Source organism: Lasioglossum baleicum, chromosome 6, assembly GCF_051020765.1.
Source record: "Lasioglossum baleicum chromosome 6, iyLasBale1, whole genome shotgun sequence".
NCBI classification, from domain to species: Eukaryota; Metazoa; Arthropoda; class Insecta; order Hymenoptera; family Halictidae; genus Lasioglossum; species Lasioglossum baleicum.
The window spans coordinates 14,463,788-14,482,558 of NC_134934.1; the positions used below are offsets into that span (position 1 = coordinate 14,463,788).

Below are 18,771 nucleotides of genomic sequence, written 5' to 3' on the forward strand. Positions count from 1 at the left end.
TAGATTTTTTTCTTATCATTTCCCGTAGATTTTGTCGCGCCGATTTCAAATTTGGTCGCAAAACTTGTCTACCACCTCAGGATTTTCCAAAAAATTGATTTTTGCGAAAGAAACTAATAAAATCATCATTTTTTTCGCTGAAATAATTTGATAACCCAAAGGTTTGAATAAAAATAAAAATAATGAAATTGCAACAAAACATTTTTCAACATCTCAATCTTGAAAAATTGACTTTTGGCTAGAAAAAGCGGCTTTCCTTCTATGTATAGTGTGGCGGTCGCAATAGCAATCGAAGCGGACCGAGGCGAGGGTTTATTGGCTCGATCGTTCGACGCGAAAACCGCGGGGAATATAGCCGTCCGAACGGAAACGTAACTGTTACATTTCCACGGGAATGTTAACAGCGGTGCGGCCGATCCGCGGACTGTATTACATATATTTTTATCGAAATTGCGTGGGCCTGCGGTATCGGAAAAACATCAAAGCAACCGTGAGAGAACTGGCATTCGAAACAGTTCGCTCATTGCATGCCGGAAATTCGACGTCGAAAAACGATCCAGCGAGCCTCCCGGACGCGCGTTGTCTCTTTTAAAGTGAATTCAATTAATGAACGGGTCGTTCGTTAATGACGTTAAACGCCGGGATATAATCGTTATTAAAATATCGAGTGAGAGAAACCGCGTTAAATCACGCGATACACCTGGCAATTAGGGTCACCGAGAATTCGAAAATAATGCCGGCATACTCTCTCTCTCTGCCACGGAGTTATGGATAACTTATTCAACGTCGTCTTGGCAATCCCTCCAGGGACGACAATCTCGAACGCCGCTGCTAAAAGCGTCGGGAATTATTGTGCGCGCCAACCCCGATTAATAATTTCGTTTGTGTATTCTCCCCGGATAAGCGAGAAACGCTGCTATCGCATCCTTCTAAGAGAATCGACTGAAATTCAGCTTCGACTTTTATTACTGTAATTGGAATTATTACTGTAATTGGACTGCGGATTTTATGCGTTTACGAGAAAAATGAGAAGCTGCCATTTAAAGCAGTGGAAACATTAGAAGACTTTAACCCTTGGCACTCGAATGACTCAATCTTAAAAATATTGTTTGCATTATTAAATTTGTTATTTAATAATAATTTATTTAATAATGCATTAATATATTAATAAAATTATGAAATATTAATAAAATATATATTATATTAATATATTATAGTTATTAAATATTAAATATTAATTATTAAATATATATCAATAAAATACATTAATAATAATGTATTTAATAAAGTACTAGATTACCCAGACCCACACATTCGCGTATTATACGAGATATTATATCAATTCCATATGCATAAGATGAAAGAAATAGTATAGAATGGAAATATTCTAGAATGAGAAAATGTTTCTGAGTTAAAATAACTCCGAGTACAAAGGGTTAAAAATACTGTTATATTATTTTCAACCCATTGAAGGTATCAACAGAGAAAATCAATTTCTACCTCACTCCAGCTTGCTGCAATTCCGGTAAAACATTTTTATTTTGTATAAAGATCCGCTGTCCAGTAATAATTGATTGACGAAAAACTTTTGTTTTTAATCGTTCTTCTGTGACGCTCTTAGCAGCACGTTCGCGACGTTCTTCTCCACGTTTCGTTGTGCAATTCAGGTGCATTGTGCTCGTAGACTGTTCGGTGCAAGTCTTTTATTCGAAATTTATTCGGTAAAGAATTACAGACGTCGAATGGAGTGCTAAAGGGTTGAACTAACACGAAGTGATCGATTTATCGGCACTCTTAATTGATCTTCGAACCGACAAGGATCTTCCGGCATCTAGAGGTCCTCCTTTTAATCAAGAACTCCCATTGTGCCGCGTAATCACGGATCGTGTCCCATCCATTTTCTCCGCTCATTCATCTCTAACTACCATTTGCATACATTTGCATAATCTATTCGTTTCGAAAGAATTTCTGAGACGCGCATTGCGTTTTAAGCATTCTTGCTAAGATATCGGTCATTGCGTCTCGTCTCACCTGGTGACACGATCGATTCTACATCCGGATAGCGCCGTTGGGAAATCGATCTGGAAACTTGAAACTGCTTACGTGTCTGTGAAGAAACCGGTATTCCTTCGTTAGCGTCGAAATTCTACCCCTGCCGTTGGCCAATCGTAGCGGTGATAGAATAGCATCCACTGCTCTTGAACTTCCCCTTATCTTACCAAGTTGGCGACGTTACGGAGAAACTGGGAAGAAGTTAGATGCATCGGTTATGTTCTTGTAGTTAGTGTACGTGCATTACTTGAGAATTGATTAATTTGAATCAACTGTATAAAGGCTTAAACAACCCAGATCGAGCCTGACTTATTTAATTTTTATCGTTCGAGCTTATCTTGGAACGCATTTTAATTTATTTGGTTGGAGGGAAAGGTCTGTCGTGTTTCATATTATTCAATGTTTCCATGATTTGTAACAACTTGTTGCCATCTTTCAGATAACCTATCAATTCCTGTTTCCCAATCACTCACTAGCAACATCTGTTTTTGATTTACAAGCAATTATACGATAGGATGTTTATGCAATTTGCAATTTTTGTAGACAAATTCGAAGCAAGCAGAATCAAATAAAATGTTACTTTCAGTGTCATTAGCCATTGTAAATCCACAATAAGTACGAAACGTACTGAAGTATATCGAATTTCATATTCTAGGATTTTTTGAAAATTTTCATACGCCATAAACGCATAAGGATCTGCAGTCTACAAATAATACAGCGTCAAATGTTGTCTTCCACAAAGAGAAATTGAAATTTTGTGTATGATACCTGTGATCCTTCCTCTCGATCCCCATAAAGTTTCGTCTCGATCCTTGAAAAGATCATCTATTCCTCGATGATGACTCGGTAACAAGTTTGGTCGTCTCGTCACTGGCATCTTGATCGGCAACGAAAAACCGTATCGCATACTCTCTGGGTCGTCGTGTTAAGGTTTTCCGTAATAGATATTCGGTGATCTCTCCACGAGTATACAACGCATACTCGATCGCTTGTCTGGGTAGATGAGTTTGGTGGAACGGGCAAAGTGGATGATCCTTGTCGCATTTGGGATCTGGTTTGTGGATCGGCTCCGCGTACGAGTCCAGGATTAATATCAGCGTGCCAAGTGAGAAAATGTAGAGGAAGAACTGAAAATCATTTTATAGTTACAGGGGGATATACTATACATATATTAGATGATTGCATAAGTTCGTGTCTGATTTGAAAATAAAATTCATATGGTTAAATTTTAAAGAATACAACTTTATTAATCAATTATACATATAGTCACCATTCTTTTCTAATTGTAGAAAATTTAAGCATTTTTTAATTTTAATTTAAACAATCATTAACCAAATCTTTGACCAATCTTTAAAATTTAACCATTGAATCTTATTTTCAAATCGAGCACGAACTTATGCAATCATTTGATATAATGCTGTCGCATCCGTGGAATATCAATTCGAAAAGTTTGATCTATTCTCGCCGGTGTTGAATTTGATTCGGAGAGAAGGGGGTGTGGATCGCGGGAAAGTTCGTGACAAAAACGAGCTGCCTCGTCATTTAATAGAACAGTCCGCAGCGAATGTTTTCGTTTCTGTATTCGGTTAGTCGACAGAATGTAACGCTTGCGAACTTCGCGCGAAACGAAGTCGAAACTTCGCACAATGCGCTAATGGATATGGTAGATAAACAAACGACCGAATTGGTTGGGAACGTCTTTCGAGATACCAGAGTTAGGACAGATATGATAATTAAGTATTCGATGGCTCTCGAAAATTTAGCAATTTTTTAACCCTTCGCAGTCGGAGCTATTTTAACTTGAAAATGATTTGATTCATGAAGTTGTTACAAGACCTCATACAATACTTCAATGTGTAGTGATCAGAGACCCTAAATGTTACAACCAAAAAGAAAAAAAGTCATGGAACAACAAGTATTTCATCGCCTAAAATCGTAATGGTTACAAATACGGATGATAAGTAACCGAAAATTTTTTCTCTCGTTGGTAAATGTTATCATGGAGAGAAATTCATTTCGATCACTTAGATTAGATACCGACATATTTAATAATGTAAACAATATTGTGAATAATGATACACCAATTCTTAGTGGTGAGTCGACTGATAAGGGTTAACTGCAGTTCGTAAGCACACCACGAAGATTTTTGGAATTAGAGCAATTTATTTCGTTTTTGTCACAAATTCCTGGTTCCTAACGCCAAGTATTAAAATCTAGGAACGATGTTTCCCCCAAAATTTGATCTGACTACGAAACACGGACTAGCATGCGATAAGACAGTGCCCAAACACATGAACGTGGACAAAAACGGAAACTTTCGGCCAAAAGACCGTTCTCTTTCGAGATTCCAAGTTTCCCGGGCTTTTACCTTCGACGTCTTCTGACCGAGCATCGACATAATAACGTTTCTTCGTTTTTGTCCGAATTCAGTCTACGAGGAAACTTTTAGACGGTAAGTAGTGGGATTAGAAAATGTTGGGTTCTGAAAAGGAAATTAGGAAAAATCAATAGCCGCGAGAACTAGTTGGCACAGACGAAATCCGCGAATGTCAATGTTTGCCAAAGGCGATATTACCCATTGCAAAGCCTTCTCTCCTGTTAATTGCCGGAAAACTGTTTGCAGGATGATCAAGAGAATGCATCGGTAAATCCAACATAGAACTTGGATCGCGATGACGGCAATCGATTCCGCGAGACAATTCAAACACTCCAGAACGAGCACTAGCATTCTCGCATGCTTCGGATAGTTTTGCTAACATTCTCGCACGGGATGAAATATCGTCGTCAGAGTATTAGAAGCACAAGTTAATTTAGGTTACATCGTACATCCTGGAACAAAGAAACCGCCTGCACCCGTCTGTATTCGTTTGTTTCATTGAAAAATTCTTGTATGTGTACGTACACTCGACGTCTATGGAATATAATAAAATGAAAGTCTCAATGAGGAACAGTCGCGTCCCAGTTCCGACTTAACGAGGCCTTTAATAAGAGAAATAGAATCTCTCTGCCGGCTTTTGAAATTCCTCCGTTAAAATGTAAATTTGTACAAAAACCAGCGAAACAGCTTCAAGTACGAATTTCGCGTTCATTAAAACGGGACCAGCGCTGACCACTGGGTTTATTAATTCATTTCTCCGGGGACTGATTCGGCGAAAGTCCGGCGTCATTTCGCCAACGACGAAAAAGAACCATCCTTCTCAACACAGACATCCAACTTCACGAAATCGAAAGTAATATGAAAATCCTGAACAACCTGTCCAGGCCCTAATGGTATTTTTAACATTTTTTCTTGAAAACCTTCCCGACTGTGCGCTTAAATTTCTAGCTAGTACTTTCAACTGAAGACGTCTGTAAGACGTTGTTTTAACGTATGAAATAAGACATCTTAAGGAGTTCTTTTTTGAGACGTCTTAAGACGTGTTTTTCGAGACTTTTTAAAGACGCCTTTTTCAACTCGTTTTAAAGACGCCGTCTTTGTGCTATCTGGGTGTTAATCAGTGCGAATGAAGACAAAAAATTTTGATTGATCCACCAGGGTTGAATTAGCACGAAGAACGATTCACGACTGCAGTGTTGAAGATTGCCAGCAACAAAAGTTCCATATCGTCGTCGAGCCGTCGCAGCCGACGAACTTCCGCCATTGTCGCGTTGCCGGCCCGATTCTATCATCTTTCCTCGAAGTAAGCTCATTAAGAAGTTCGAATCCTTCGTCAATCGAACCAGGATGGAACTCGACTCGGAAAGCAATCGCAGTCCCTGTGCCCAATGAAAAATCTCTCCGAGAGAGAGAGAGAGAGAGAGAGAGAGAGAGAGAGAGAGAGAGAGAGAGAGAGAGAGAGAGAGAGTAAAAAGAATTGGGAGGAATTGGTTGTCGGCGTGGGAAACTGGCGTGGCCAGTTTCGCGTTCGCAGTTTCCGCCGCCAATTTAATCATCCCTCCCGCTTTTAATAATTTCGAGCATGACGCGCGATAAAGCACCGAGCGCTGTCTGTCCGTTTCGTGCGCTGTCACCTGGACCTGACGAATTTTTCAAGCAAGCTCTGACGAACCGCGCGTGATCTCTAATACAAATCGGGAAGAAACGAGGCCGAAACTACACGAAACACGAATTCCGAATCGAATACGATTCGAAATCGCCTGGCAAAATGTGTTGACAATTTTTATTTTGCATTAAAATCCGCAGTTCCATTAATTCGCTATCGCGTGACTAGCGTTCGGTCACGAATGGGCTCGAACGCGAATTTATTTATCCGTAAATCTGGACCTCAAGTTCGCCGATTCTTTTCACGTCCCCAACGTCGTATATTTATTCGCGATCTTATTCATTCCTCGGTCGATTCGCTCCTGATAAATGTGCGATATGAAATTACGGTGACGCGAGTATATTCGAGTACACGAATTTCGTGGACATTCCTTTACTTCGTCAGGAATACTTACGACTTTATCTACGGCAGAGTTGTGCTAACTTAAATACTTAATAAACAAAAATTAATATACTAAATAATTTATGGAAAGAATGGGCAAGAATGTAACATCGTCTCAAAAGTCCTTGAAAATCTCGAGCAATAAACTCACTGTTCTTTTTTCGGGAACTCGGTACTCGAGGATGCATCCACGGGGATGCAAGTTTTCTGTAATCGAGCAACGAACGCAATTTTCTTAACGCGATGCATATTGCGCCATAAAGGTTCGCGAGGTAGCAACAAGCGTCGCATAACCGACGGAAAACAAACAGGAAGAGGAGGATCGTTGTACAACGACTAATTGACTGCCGTTGGTATGTTTCGCATACTCGTCGCTCCACATTTTTATTAAACAACGTGAATCTTCTATGATACAACGACGTCGGAACTGATCAAAATTCGTAGTGACATATTGTCAGGGAATAAATAACAATCGTTTACAACTAGTATTTACAACTAGTATTTAATCAATAAATAATATAAAGTAGTATTAACATTTACAACTAGTATTTACAGCAGTTCTGGACTGGAGGGGAAGTCGCAGGGGTTGAACAAAATTGACATGGTCGTGTCAACAGTTTGAAACGTAAAAGCATTCTTGGAAAGAACTCATTATTCACCTGTTAAGTTCAATAACTTACGTAATTTTACATTGTGAAAAGATTATTTTTCAAGTAGCATCGAACATGTTCTTGAAGAATTACTTTTCTCAAGTGGTACCAGACTATTTAACTCTTCAACTCTTAATCTTTTATCTTGAAGATAAGCACGCTCAACTCGTTGCAAAATAAAATAAAAAAAGTTCTCGTCCACAAGAGGTTGAAAATCTTCCACTAAACACTACTTAAAAACATCTGAAAAATTCTGTCCCCAAAAGAATTCCCAAAGACACAGTTCGTTAGTCCAACCCCAAAAATCGCCCTCTCAATCGCTTCATTTACAATAACTATTTACAACGCCGATCCAACGATTGATCGAGCAAATAACAGTTCCAGAATTCAGTACAAGATTCATCTAGATCACAGGTTGCTGCTCGCAGTAGAGCCAGTCTTTTCCACAGTCCTCTTCGGCAGAACGCTCTTGTTGGCTTGTTCCCCAGCAACGGAGTGCATTCGATCAAGAAGTGGTTTCGACGTGGCGTCTTCCTTCTTCAGGTTGTAAGATTTACGAGAAGCATTATCGTTCTCGTCCCTCACCACGCTCTCCCTGCTCGCCTTGAATCGAAACATTTCTTTCGCCTGACTGATGGTGTACCTGTGTTAGAATTATCCAATTATATTCACAATACTCCCTCACTCGTGCGAATCACCAATTAATCCGAATTTCTCCAACCTGACGGACTTCTTGAAGTTCGAGCCCCGTGCTTTTCCTCGAGGATTCTCTTCGGACACCTGCGACGATACTCTAGTCTGCCAGCTTTTTCCAAGAGACTTCCTAAACCCGCAGCAGATAGTCTCCTTGAACGCCTGACGATACTTCATGCTCATCAAATTATACAAAATTGGATTCACCGTGGTGCTGAAGTAGTACAGACAACCACCCAAGACGTACAGCCACTCGTTCAAGTCTGGATAGTAATCCGAGTCCTGGCCGTAGACGTAGAGCAGCCTTTGCGCGTGAAACGGAGCCCAGCAGACGAAGAACATGATCACCACTACACCTGCAACGACCGATCGCGTTAATCATTTGTTATTGTCAAGGGAAGTTGTTTGCAGGCTTGCAGCTGGGGAGACATTTACAGGTTTTGAAAATCAATTTCACCCTTTTGCAAATCACGTTCAACTTTTTACAAAGTATCAGATGATTGCATATGTTCGCGCCCGATTTGAAAATAAAATTCAATGGTTAAATTTTAAAGAGTACAGCTTTATTAATCAATTATACAGGGTGTCTCAGCTGAAGGAGGCCACCTAAATATCTCCTTTATTGTTAATGACACAAAAAAAATATTTTTGGCATAATTTAAATGGTATCGAAAGAGGAATATCACAGAAGAACAATTTCTTTTGTCCGATTATTTTTTCATAGTTTTTTCAAGGTTATCGTTATTTTTTATCGGGAAAACTTTTTTTATTCCATCTGGTTAATGAGTTAAGCATATTCAAATGTATTTTTTCAGCCGCTATAAAAGATGGAATAAAAAAAAGTTTTCCCGATAATATAATAACGATGACCTTGAAAAAACTGTGAAAAAATAACCGGACAAAAGAAATTGTTCTTCTATGATATTCCTCCTTCAATACCATTCAAGTTATGCCATAAATATCTTTTGTGTCATTGAAAATAAAGGAGATATTTAGGTGGCTTCTCCTTCAGCTGAGACACCCTGTATAATCACAATTCTTTTCTACAATTAGAAAAGAATGATGACTATATAATTTTTGTTTTTACACTCCCACATGCACACAGTATAGTTCGCGACATCTATGAAAATCGGGTACGAATTTATGCAATCATCTAATATTTTTAAGTAGGTTTTTGTAAAAAAAATCAGATCAAATGTAAATTAATTGTTACGATTACTAGACTGCGGATTTGATGCATTCGCGACAAAAATGGATAGTCGCGATTTAAAACAGTGGGCAAGTTTAAAAAATTTAAGAACAGCAATGTATTAGTTGCAGCTTATGAACATTATTAAAGAATGAAAAAAATTATTACTTGGCCCTTGTTTGTTGCAGTTGATGCAAACAATTTTTATTTTGCCTGAAGCTCCGCAGTCTAGTAATTACCACTTCATTAACTTTGTAATGCATGTAATCAGTGAAAAAAATATTCTTAATGGGTGAATTTGATTTTGCAAAAGGTTGAATTTGATTTGCAAAAAGGTGAATTTGGAGTGCAAAACCTATATCTCGTTTTGTCTTTATTGTTTCTTAGTTTCTCAATTTTTAAAATCTAACAAGATGATTGTTTCTATAAATGAAATAGACCAGGTGTTCTTAAACTTGTGTAGTCCGAGGCCCCCTCTTGAACAACATTTCTTTTGCGGACCCCATCCTAACCCTAGGCATTTTACATCGTTCTTGAGACATAATTTCTGGTTCAATAATCTCATAGGCACTACGTCATAATAAATATTGGCAAAAATGTATTTGCTAATAATTAAATTTTTACTAATTATTGTTTCGTTATGTTAATAACTAGTTAAGTAACAACAAATACAAAAAGTCTTGACCATGTACGATTTTTAATAAATGAGTTATTTGAATAAAAGCGAAAAGTTGGGGGATGTAAAGTTAATGTCAGAATTGTTTCGCGGACCCCCGGTAAAGGCTACGCAGACTCCCAGGGGTCCACGGACCACAGTTTAAGAACCTCTAAAATACATAGACGAAGCTTGTGCGAAACGCAGAAAATCGGCGTGTAAAAGAAGTGATTAAATTTCACGTGGAATAATGCTCATCGATGATCACAGATGGGAATGGATGACGAATGAAAAAATGAAGCTTCGTATTACACAGCATTCTGACGACTGATCTCCGGTATTGAATCTGTTTGGACTCTCCGTGGATCGCACTATGCACCACTGACTTCAGTGTATCCTGCGTGCTGCTCCTAATCTTCAAGCCCATTCTTGTGTAAACCACCAAGATCACTAGCATCGGTATCATGAAGAATATGATGCTGCTCAGCTCGTAGAGAGGGAAATCAGGCATGTTCGGTAGGATCATTGCGCAGATCGCCGAATCGTTCGAATAATTTCCCGAATCTGCACGACAGAAAATTTTTCTTTAAATTTTCACAAGGTATATTTTTGTAAGATAGAAGGGAGCAGATAGTTCACCTGGAGGGTACTCGACTAGATTGACTTTCGTGTACATCGCGAACGGTATCGCGCAGACCAATGCGATCGTCCAGGAAACCAGGATGAAACGAATCGGTCTCTTCAGACCGCTCATCGTGTACACGCGAAGAGGATGACAAATGGCCAAATATCTTTCCATGGAGAAGGCCACTATCGTGAGTACTGACACGTAAGACGACCTGCGGAATCAAACCCATCGCTTCATCCGTAAAAATCCCAGTGGAATAGGAGGACTCTGATCAGACCAAGCAAGATCCTCTCCGGAGAAATTAAATTCACATAAAGAGGTTCTATCTAATCGGTGTGTCTGTGGTGAAATCATAAGGCAAAGGGTTACAGATAATTCCTCGACACACCGATCTCGACGTAACAAAAAGCAATACATCATCTTCCAAGCAGCCAACGCCGGAAGAATGGTACATTTTTAATCACGCTGTCCTCCTCCATCATCTCATTTCTCTTCGAGTTACACGTGCTCTAGTAAAGATATCTATGCAATCATTTCTTATGAAATCATTTTTATTATTTCAATAATTGTAAAATAAGTATCTGGAACCGGTCATCCTGACCGGTGGTGGTAAGTTTATTGTTAACCGAGCAACGGCAGGAAAACAGCGGAATATTTCGCGAGTGACGAGTACAAGAAGACCTTCCTTGGTTGTTCAGGATAAATATTCTTACATTTCCGACACGTATGCCCTGATCTTGCATAGGCCGGCGCCCAGCGTCCACGGGTACTGTTGCCAAGCGTTGCTCAGCTCGTGAGGTAATCCTGAAAGTCGAACAAGACCACGATAGTGATCGACCCGTTCGGATTATAATCAATCGACACGGTTATTCCATTTATACGGTATTGTATAATGGTGTTCTTCGACAGCCACCGACTACGTATTTCCCGGCGGCTGTTTTCTACAACGTGTTATCTGTGATTTATTTCCGCGACGCGCGCGATTGACGTCAGATATCTTTGCTAGGGGACAAGAGCCGACTCAAAGCCGAGCCGAGGTACACAAACGCGTTTTCCCGAAAACAGATTTACGACGGACTTGCCCTAAGCTCGACGGATAATTAACATGCGAACGTCACCGTGTGTTCCGCGAGTAAAGCTGACAAGAAATTGCACGCAACGCGTATTTTACAGAGCTCCCAATAGAAACAAATTCTGTAATAGAGAGGAGAAGCCTCGAAACTAGTCGCCTGTAATTGCAAAATTATGTTCTTATTGATTTCATCTAAATCAATAAATATAATTAATTTTAAATATTCTTAATGGATGAAATTATTTTGCAAAAGGGTGAATTTGCATTGCAAAACCTACGAATGATATATATTTTTCACCTGAGAAAATAGGGAGGCAAGAAGAAAATTAAATCTGTAGGAGATCGCGATGAGGAAAGTGTTGAGAAGCTCCGGGAATTGGAATCACCTAAATGGAACAACCCTAAACACCTGTAAGATTTCGCGTCCGGCCGGTTCCGTTGATTGTCACGAGCTTGCAGCGGATTCGCGCTTTTATGGACATATTTCGGGGAATTGAAGTGAAATGTTTGTCGATGTTTTCAGTAAATGGGAAACAAAGTGAATTCTGTATTGAATTTTATTAAACGCCAGCCTCGCCGGTATATTTCTGTAATTTCATTAAGAGAATCGAGCAATGATTTCCACCGGACAAAGGAATTTATACACATAACAACTCGTGCGATGTAATGGCATCGGACGAACACTTTTTTTTCTTCTCTGACGATAAAACGTGAGCGATTCTTCCGGAAACCCGAGTCGATTTCCGATGATAAAATTTAATGGAACCAGCAGATGACCCATTTCGTTTATCCCTTGTTAATCCGGAGGAGAAATGAGCGTCTACGTCTATTACCATGTTACGAACAATGTTCGATATCGGTATCGCGAATTTCCGATCATTGTGTATGTGCGTGAACGACCCGTGGCTTATCTGGCAAACTATACGATTTCGATCGATTTGTGGCTGTCGATAATGCAACGTACAGCTCGGTCGATGTCTGAATTATGTCTGCGAATGATTTTTCAAAGGATTTTACGCGCAAATTGCTAATCAATCATGTACTAAACATTTAGGTATTGTATATGAGGTACATATTATACCAATTTCATATTCATAAAATTTAAAAAAACCTTGATAATAGAAATATTCTAGCTAGGACGAAATGTTTAATTTTCCAGTTAAAATAGCACCGAGTGCAAAGGGTTAATAAACAAAATACGTATTTGTGTTTCACGAAACGGTTCCTTTTTCCATTACACAAGCTCCGCTCGATCTAAATCTGTTTCTTTCGAGAACTTTTCTTTATCTGTTCTCGTCGCAGCTTATAATCTGATAACACTTTTTTAGAAAAAGTTCCACGGTCCGTGTAATTGAAACGGAACTAATTAAAAAGTTCTGTAACTCTTTACATTTCTTCCGATTTCATAAAACGATTAAAACGAGGGAAAATTAAGTGAGGAAAGAGAGAAATAAGTGGCTTCTATTTCCAGCAACAGGCGCAGACAATTTTGCATATCCGCGGTTTAATGATAACGATTCTGTACTAGCGATCGTGGTTTTGTACGTTTTTGTACTAAAAGTTAATACGAATTAAAATGTGGATACGTTAATAAACGTGTATTTAAGATTTAAATACACGTGAAATAGGGATCTCTATCGCGTACCACCTGACAATGAAAATTCTAGTAACACGTTCTAATTTACGTAGTAGCTGTAGCCAAATCTGAGACGCATCCAGCGATAGTTGATAACTACGAATCGAAGTTTAACAGCTCACGAAGATAAGGCTTGTCTAAAAGAATCTCTAGATAACAATTATGATTTCTAGATTCCCTAACGAGCTAAACAAGAAGCAAAGGTGTTGCCACAGTTTTACTTGTATAAAATTAAAAATCAATTCTTGCTTCAGCTTATAGTTATCTATCAGATTGACCGTCATCGTGAATCTTGACGTCACGGCTTTCCTCTTACTAATAAATCGTTCTAATTTTATCTAATTCTGTGATTGCAGAGTCAATTTTTCCTCGTTAGCGTCTCAATAGCAGCGATCTTTGCTTCTGAAAGGCAATCAAGTTGCCAGCCAATGAAAAATAGTCTCTCCTACTCGATAGGTGCTCGCATAGGTGCTAACGAGGAAAAACTATATTTAACAGGCCCTATGATTATTAATAGACAGCGGATCTCTCTGTAAAATACAAATTTTTTACGCGAATTGCAACAAACTCGACTGAAATGGAAATTTGTATTCTTTCTTAATATTCTAATGTTTTCACTGTTTTCAATCACGTCTACTAAAATCCGCTGTCTAATCATTAAGTACAGATTGACAGCAAACCCAAAAATCACAGATAAATTTTTGGCGAATTATGTTTATCAGTTCCCGCGATTGCTCTGCGTGGATTCTGATCTTCTACTCCAATATTGAAGAAAAGAAACGTCAGCAATTTACGTAAACGACACGCACGAGCGTTTACTTTGGACGAGTGTGTACTTTCGGATGAAAGTATTAGGTCATTCTGTAATGCGTGTCGTTTTTTATTGCAGCTCACGTAAATGAATGTCAATATTTCGTTTACACCAAACGAGCCAGAAGTTGATTCAAATTGAAAGCGATGCTATTCTATAAATGATCGTCACAAAATTAACCGAATTATCAATTTGTCGTTACTGACATTTACTAGATTGTAGTGCAAGATGAGCACTACATTAATTATAATTAATACCCCTGATCATTTCTAAAAACGAGACAGACGGAAAACTCTTTTTTGCACTTGAAACTGAGAAGAACGATAAGATTTATGATTTGAGACTAGCGAGGACCGTCGGTCTCGCTCTAAAAAAATCAGTTTGACTCATCCGGCGGTTAGAACACGCAATTCCTACCCTGCGAAAAGTGACGCAAATAACAACGACAACCGACAAACAGCCCACTATGCAGATAACAATCGCTAATGTACACACCGCGGCGAGATTAATTTAAAGCCCTTATCGTCGAGCATCGTTGGAGAAGAGCGGAGAGAAACGCGATCTCCAGGACCTCTCTACAGGAGGATCCTTTTTATCTGTTCTATAAATACATAATTCATTTCGCACCCGTTTTGAAACCCTTCCTCCTTGAATATTCATTCTTTCTCTCTCTCTCTCTCCCTCTCTCTTTCTCTCTTATCGTTTCTTAAATGTACATTCTCAATGAAGAAATCTAGAGATACATAATGAAATACTTGATTCTTCTTTTTTCTTTTGTTACCCGACGCTCGACGGAAAACTGCTTTCTCGTGGAACAAGTTCAATTTCACTTGCAATTTTTACCGCTATCACGACAGCCTATATTATCAACTGTGAAAATACTCGTTCTCTTAATTGAAATATGGTTACTGGTCATTTCGCACCCGTTGAAATCCTTCCTCCTTGAATATATTAGGTTGTTGCATATGAAATATCCGATTTTTTTAAGTGACATGAAACAAACGCAATTTTGTGTACCCAATGTACTCTATCTAGAAATTTTAAGTTTCTTAATTGTATTACGGTAAAAATAAGATATTATGGTCATTCACGTCTTTCATTTACAAGATTGTTATCTTGATTTTGTAGTTATATTTGCCATCAACGACTAGTACGCTAATTAATCAAATAAGTTATTTTTCCAGACATATAAAAGGAACACACGACAGTCGCGTTGGTTGACGTTGAATTAAACTTTACTTAAAAGTAAAATTATACAATTAATGTAAAACTATAAAAATAACAAGCACGTGGTTACTTTACAAAAACGACAAGAATTAATTTATTTAGACTTTGCGCGATTCTTATCATAATACGTACTCTAATAAAGATATTTATTAAATCATTTCTTCTGAAAGCATCTTTATAATTTCATTAATTGTGAAATAAAAAATCTAGAACCAGTCATTTGACCGGTCGTGGTACGTTTAGTGTTAAGGATTAGATTTGAACCTCAAAGTTTTATAATAATGAACCTACAGACTGTAATAGCATTTCTTGATCGAAACGTTTTCTAAGAGTTACATTCTAAAATCGAACATTTCATATGCAACAACCTAATAAATTCTCTCTCTCTGTATCTCTATCCTACATTCTCAATCAAGAAATCTAGAGAATGCGTAATAGAATATTCGAAAACTGCATTCTCGTGGAACAAGTTCAATTCCAAGAGCGCTCACGCCCTCGCAATTTTTACCATTATCACGACAGCCTATTATCAACTGTAAAAATACTCGATCGTTCGTTCTCTCAATTGAAATGTTGTTACCGTTTTAATGAACCACTCGACAGAACTGTGATTTAGGGGCAGGAATGTAAATCCAATTCGCTTATCGATTCCCCCTCGGGTCTGTTCAACGAACACTAATACCCGCGCAATGTACTCGTTTTCCCTCGATTAAGTGTCCGTCGGGTTTCATTATCTCCGGTTTTCTTCGTGAATCGCTATAAAAGCGCGAATCGGGCCGTACGCCACCGGAAATTCCGTTCTGGAACGACAGTCGACGCAAACGCGACCAAAGGGGACGAAGGAATGATCAAACTTAATCAAGAGGACCATTTCGCTCCTCTTCTCAAACAATCCAGCTCTGATTCGAGACCCGAGCTCGAAATATTATTGCGTTTTTAAAGAAAAACGTCGATGTTCGTCGAGGAGAGTGGGAAATTTTTATGGAAATGTTTAGGAGCTCGTTTAACGTGCTGATTGCTGCGTGGATTTTCTGTGTTTCTCACATGTCTTGTCCGTTTTATTCGTATGAACGATCAGAGGTATTAATAATTATTAGTAGACAGCGAATGTTTTTCCAAAATAAAAATTTTCTACCTGGATTCCAACATCCTGGAGCGAAATGGAAAATTATTTTATCTCTCAATATGCTTAAGGTTAAAAATAATATTGGGTTGGCAAGAAAGTAATTTCGGTATTTTAGGCAATGAACTTTAATTAATAAAATATTTTCCATTTTGTTCGATGATCTTTTGCCATCTTTCTATCGGCAAAAAACTGATCCAAGTGCGGATTTCAGGTCATCATCTCAAATCATCAGAAAATATTTTATATTGATTAAAGTTCATTGCTTGAATAAAATAATTGGGTTTCATTTCACCTTAAAATACCGAAATAACTTCTTCCAATTTATTTGATGTTTGAAATTATACCTACTGTTTTTTGTCATAAATGCGTAAAATCCGCTGTTTAGTTACTTGGTAATGAAGTTTGCACCGTTTACTATAATTCAGTTCATCTCAAAACGAATATTTGGACGATTAATTGATTCGCAAATCGAATGTAATGTTGTGCGTATTCGGATATTGACATTAATACAGTGTAAACCGGAAATAGATGAGGACTCACAATGGCGGACTCACCCAGAACAAGTAGAATGAGATCGGAAACGGCTAGATTGAGCAAATAGTAGTTCGTAGCAGTCTGCATCGAAGGATTCCTCAGGATCACAGTACACGTAGCAACATTCCCGAAAATCCCAGTGACGAAGATCGTTACATAAGCGATCGTCAAAGGCACCACCATCTGCATCGGTAAATACTTCGGACCCAGCACCTTGGTCAAGTACTCTACCTCCGTTAGGTTCTCCAGGTCCCAGTCCCTCCAGAAATCGTGCACATAGTTCTCGTTTGACGTCTCCATTATAGTAATTCCTCGTAGATTCTACGTTAAACGAAATTCGCGAGCTGGAGTTCTATTAAACGTTTACAACGTGGTCCCCTTGTGTTTGTAAATATCGGTTCTTGAAGAAAACGATATCTGTGGAAAAGAAAGAAGCATAGTAAATAGACGAAACATAGATCATCGAATCAATCAGTCTACGATCGATAGAAAGTGATCACTTTCAGTCATCGATTAGGGTTGAAACCATTGACACAGCTTCCGGGTACGGACTTGAAAGTTTAATCGGGAAGAGCGTTGATAGACAATGATCGTCGCGAAGTAAGAAATATTTAGCTCGAACAGTTAAAACCGTGGAAAATATCTTTGGCAGAAATCGCAGTAGGTAAACAAAGCATGGTATCTAGGTAGCTCGCGATAACATCAAGCAAATGGTTGATCGAATGGTCAACAATCGAATCATTCGATGTTCTAAAATTAACTCGATGTTGCATCGGCTACAACGACATTTTTAATTCATGAATAAACTGCGGATTTTATGGATTTATGAGAAAAATGAAGAGACGCAATTTAATGGTGACTCTGAGACGCCACTAGAAATGGTTGTACCATTATTTAAAATATTGTTTACATTATTAAATATGTCGGTACTTATAATCAATTACTAAACATTTAGGTATTGCATGAGGTATTATACCAATTTCATATCCACAAAATTTAAGAGAATGGGAATTTAAGGGAATTCTGGGTCGGAAGAAATGTTTAATATTCCAGTTAAAATAGCTCCGAGTACAAAGAGTTAAAGAAATAGACTAAAAGAATTAGAGAATGTCAATCTAGTAGATTTAACTTAATAAAAATTAGGAAAGGAACAATGAAACTTCTGTTTGACTTTTTATTTCGCATAAAGAGATTCAAGAGCTGCATCAATGATTTCAACGCAGCCATCGCAAGATCGAAATCATCTTTGGATCAAGAAATATAGGTGTCTCAATGAACATACATTTTAACCTTTCACTCCATCCCGAAAACGATTCCCAGTCTATCAAAAATTGAAATGTTAACTGCAGTTTAGCAGTCGACTTTCAATCGCCATTGCGCCGCAGATCCTTGTCCTCTTCCTTTGAGCCTGGACCCTCATCCTTGTATCAGCTAAGGTAGAATTGGAATGGCTCTTTATTCGAAGAACAAAGAGACGCGATTATCGAATTGATCGCTGTCAAAAGGAACACTGTAGCCTCGAAGTATCACAGATTCCGGGAGATAACGATCCGACTCCCGGTGCCCGATGGTAGCACGTGCGTCGTCGGAAAACGCGAAATAGAATTCGATCGGGGAATTTTCGTCGTAAGACGGACTGTCGTTCTTCGAGCACGTTGATAGATCGGCGCGAACGGAACCAAAATAAACAGACTACGAAGGGAAGGTTGAAATTGGAGATTCGACGGCGCTTTCGCTAGCTGCCGATCTGTGTGACTGAACGCGATGCTCTCGGCGACACCTTCGGACACCGCGACAACAACCTCGTCCTCCTGATTTCACTGATAACAGAATCAGTCTAACGAGCCGTTCGATTGCTTTAGCATCTGCGATACAGCCGATCGTTTCGTCAACTGATGCTGCGCCCCCGAAAGTCCTTGAATGTGCAACCCTGTGCAAACTGAAGGACTCTGTTTTCAGGAAACAACTTAAATAGCAACAGTTGCTTCTACTCGATACTTTTAACCGCCGGAATTCGTGTCAACCGATAAGATTAATCGGAGACAATGCAACGATAATTTTTCTTTTGATAACG

The 18,771-nt window shown here is 38.7% G+C and overlaps 2 protein-coding genes across 2 annotated transcripts; both read right to left on the reverse strand.

Annotated features, from left to right (window-relative positions):
* Positions 1-2,830: 2,830 nt before the first annotated feature.
* LOC143210148 (uncharacterized) lies at positions 2,831-4,913 on the reverse strand. Its single transcript, XM_076426735.1, has 3 exons — positions 4,628-4,913; positions 4,421-4,534; positions 2,831-3,179 (listed from the first exon to the last, which is right to left on the reverse strand). Exons 2-3 carry the CDS (start codon positions 4,448-4,450, stop codon positions 2,874-2,876), a joined length of 336 nt encoding a protein of 111 aa, XP_076282850.1. The 5' UTR covers positions 4,451-4,534; positions 4,628-4,913; the 3' UTR covers positions 2,831-2,873.
* A 1,867-nt stretch (positions 4,914-6,780) lies between these two features.
* Positions 6,781-18,733, reverse strand: LOC143210150 (neuropeptides capa receptor). The gene is made up of 6 exons (XM_076426738.1): positions 16,718-18,733; positions 11,005-11,095; positions 10,303-10,502; positions 9,976-10,227; positions 7,848-8,175; positions 6,781-7,769 (listed from the first exon to the last, which is right to left on the reverse strand). Exons 1-6 carry the CDS (start codon positions 16,995-16,997, stop codon positions 7,535-7,537), a joined length of 1,386 nt encoding a protein of 461 aa, XP_076282853.1. The 5' UTR covers positions 16,998-18,733; the 3' UTR covers positions 6,781-7,534.
* Between the last annotated feature and the right edge of the window lie 38 nt (positions 18,734-18,771).

Coding starts and splice junctions, on each gene's coding strand:
- LOC143210150 (XM_076426738.1), bottom strand. CDS start 16,997: ATGGAGACGTCAAACGAGAACTATGTGCACGATTTCTGGAGGGACTGG. Junction 10,228..10,302: donor TCTAGTCGAGTACCCTCCAG/GTGAACTATCTG, acceptor TCTGTCGTGCAG/ATTCGGGAAATTATTCGAAC. Junction 7,770..7,847: donor AACTTCAAGAAGTCCGTCAG/GTTGGAGAAATT, acceptor ATTCTAACACAG/GTACACCATCAGTCAGGCGA.
- LOC143210148 (XM_076426735.1), bottom strand. CDS start 4,450: ATGTCGATGCTCGGTCAGAAGACGTCGAAG. Junction 3,180..4,420: donor TCGGTCAGAAGACGTCGAAG/GTAAAAGCCCGG, acceptor AATGATTTTCAG/TTCTTCCTCTACATTTTCTC.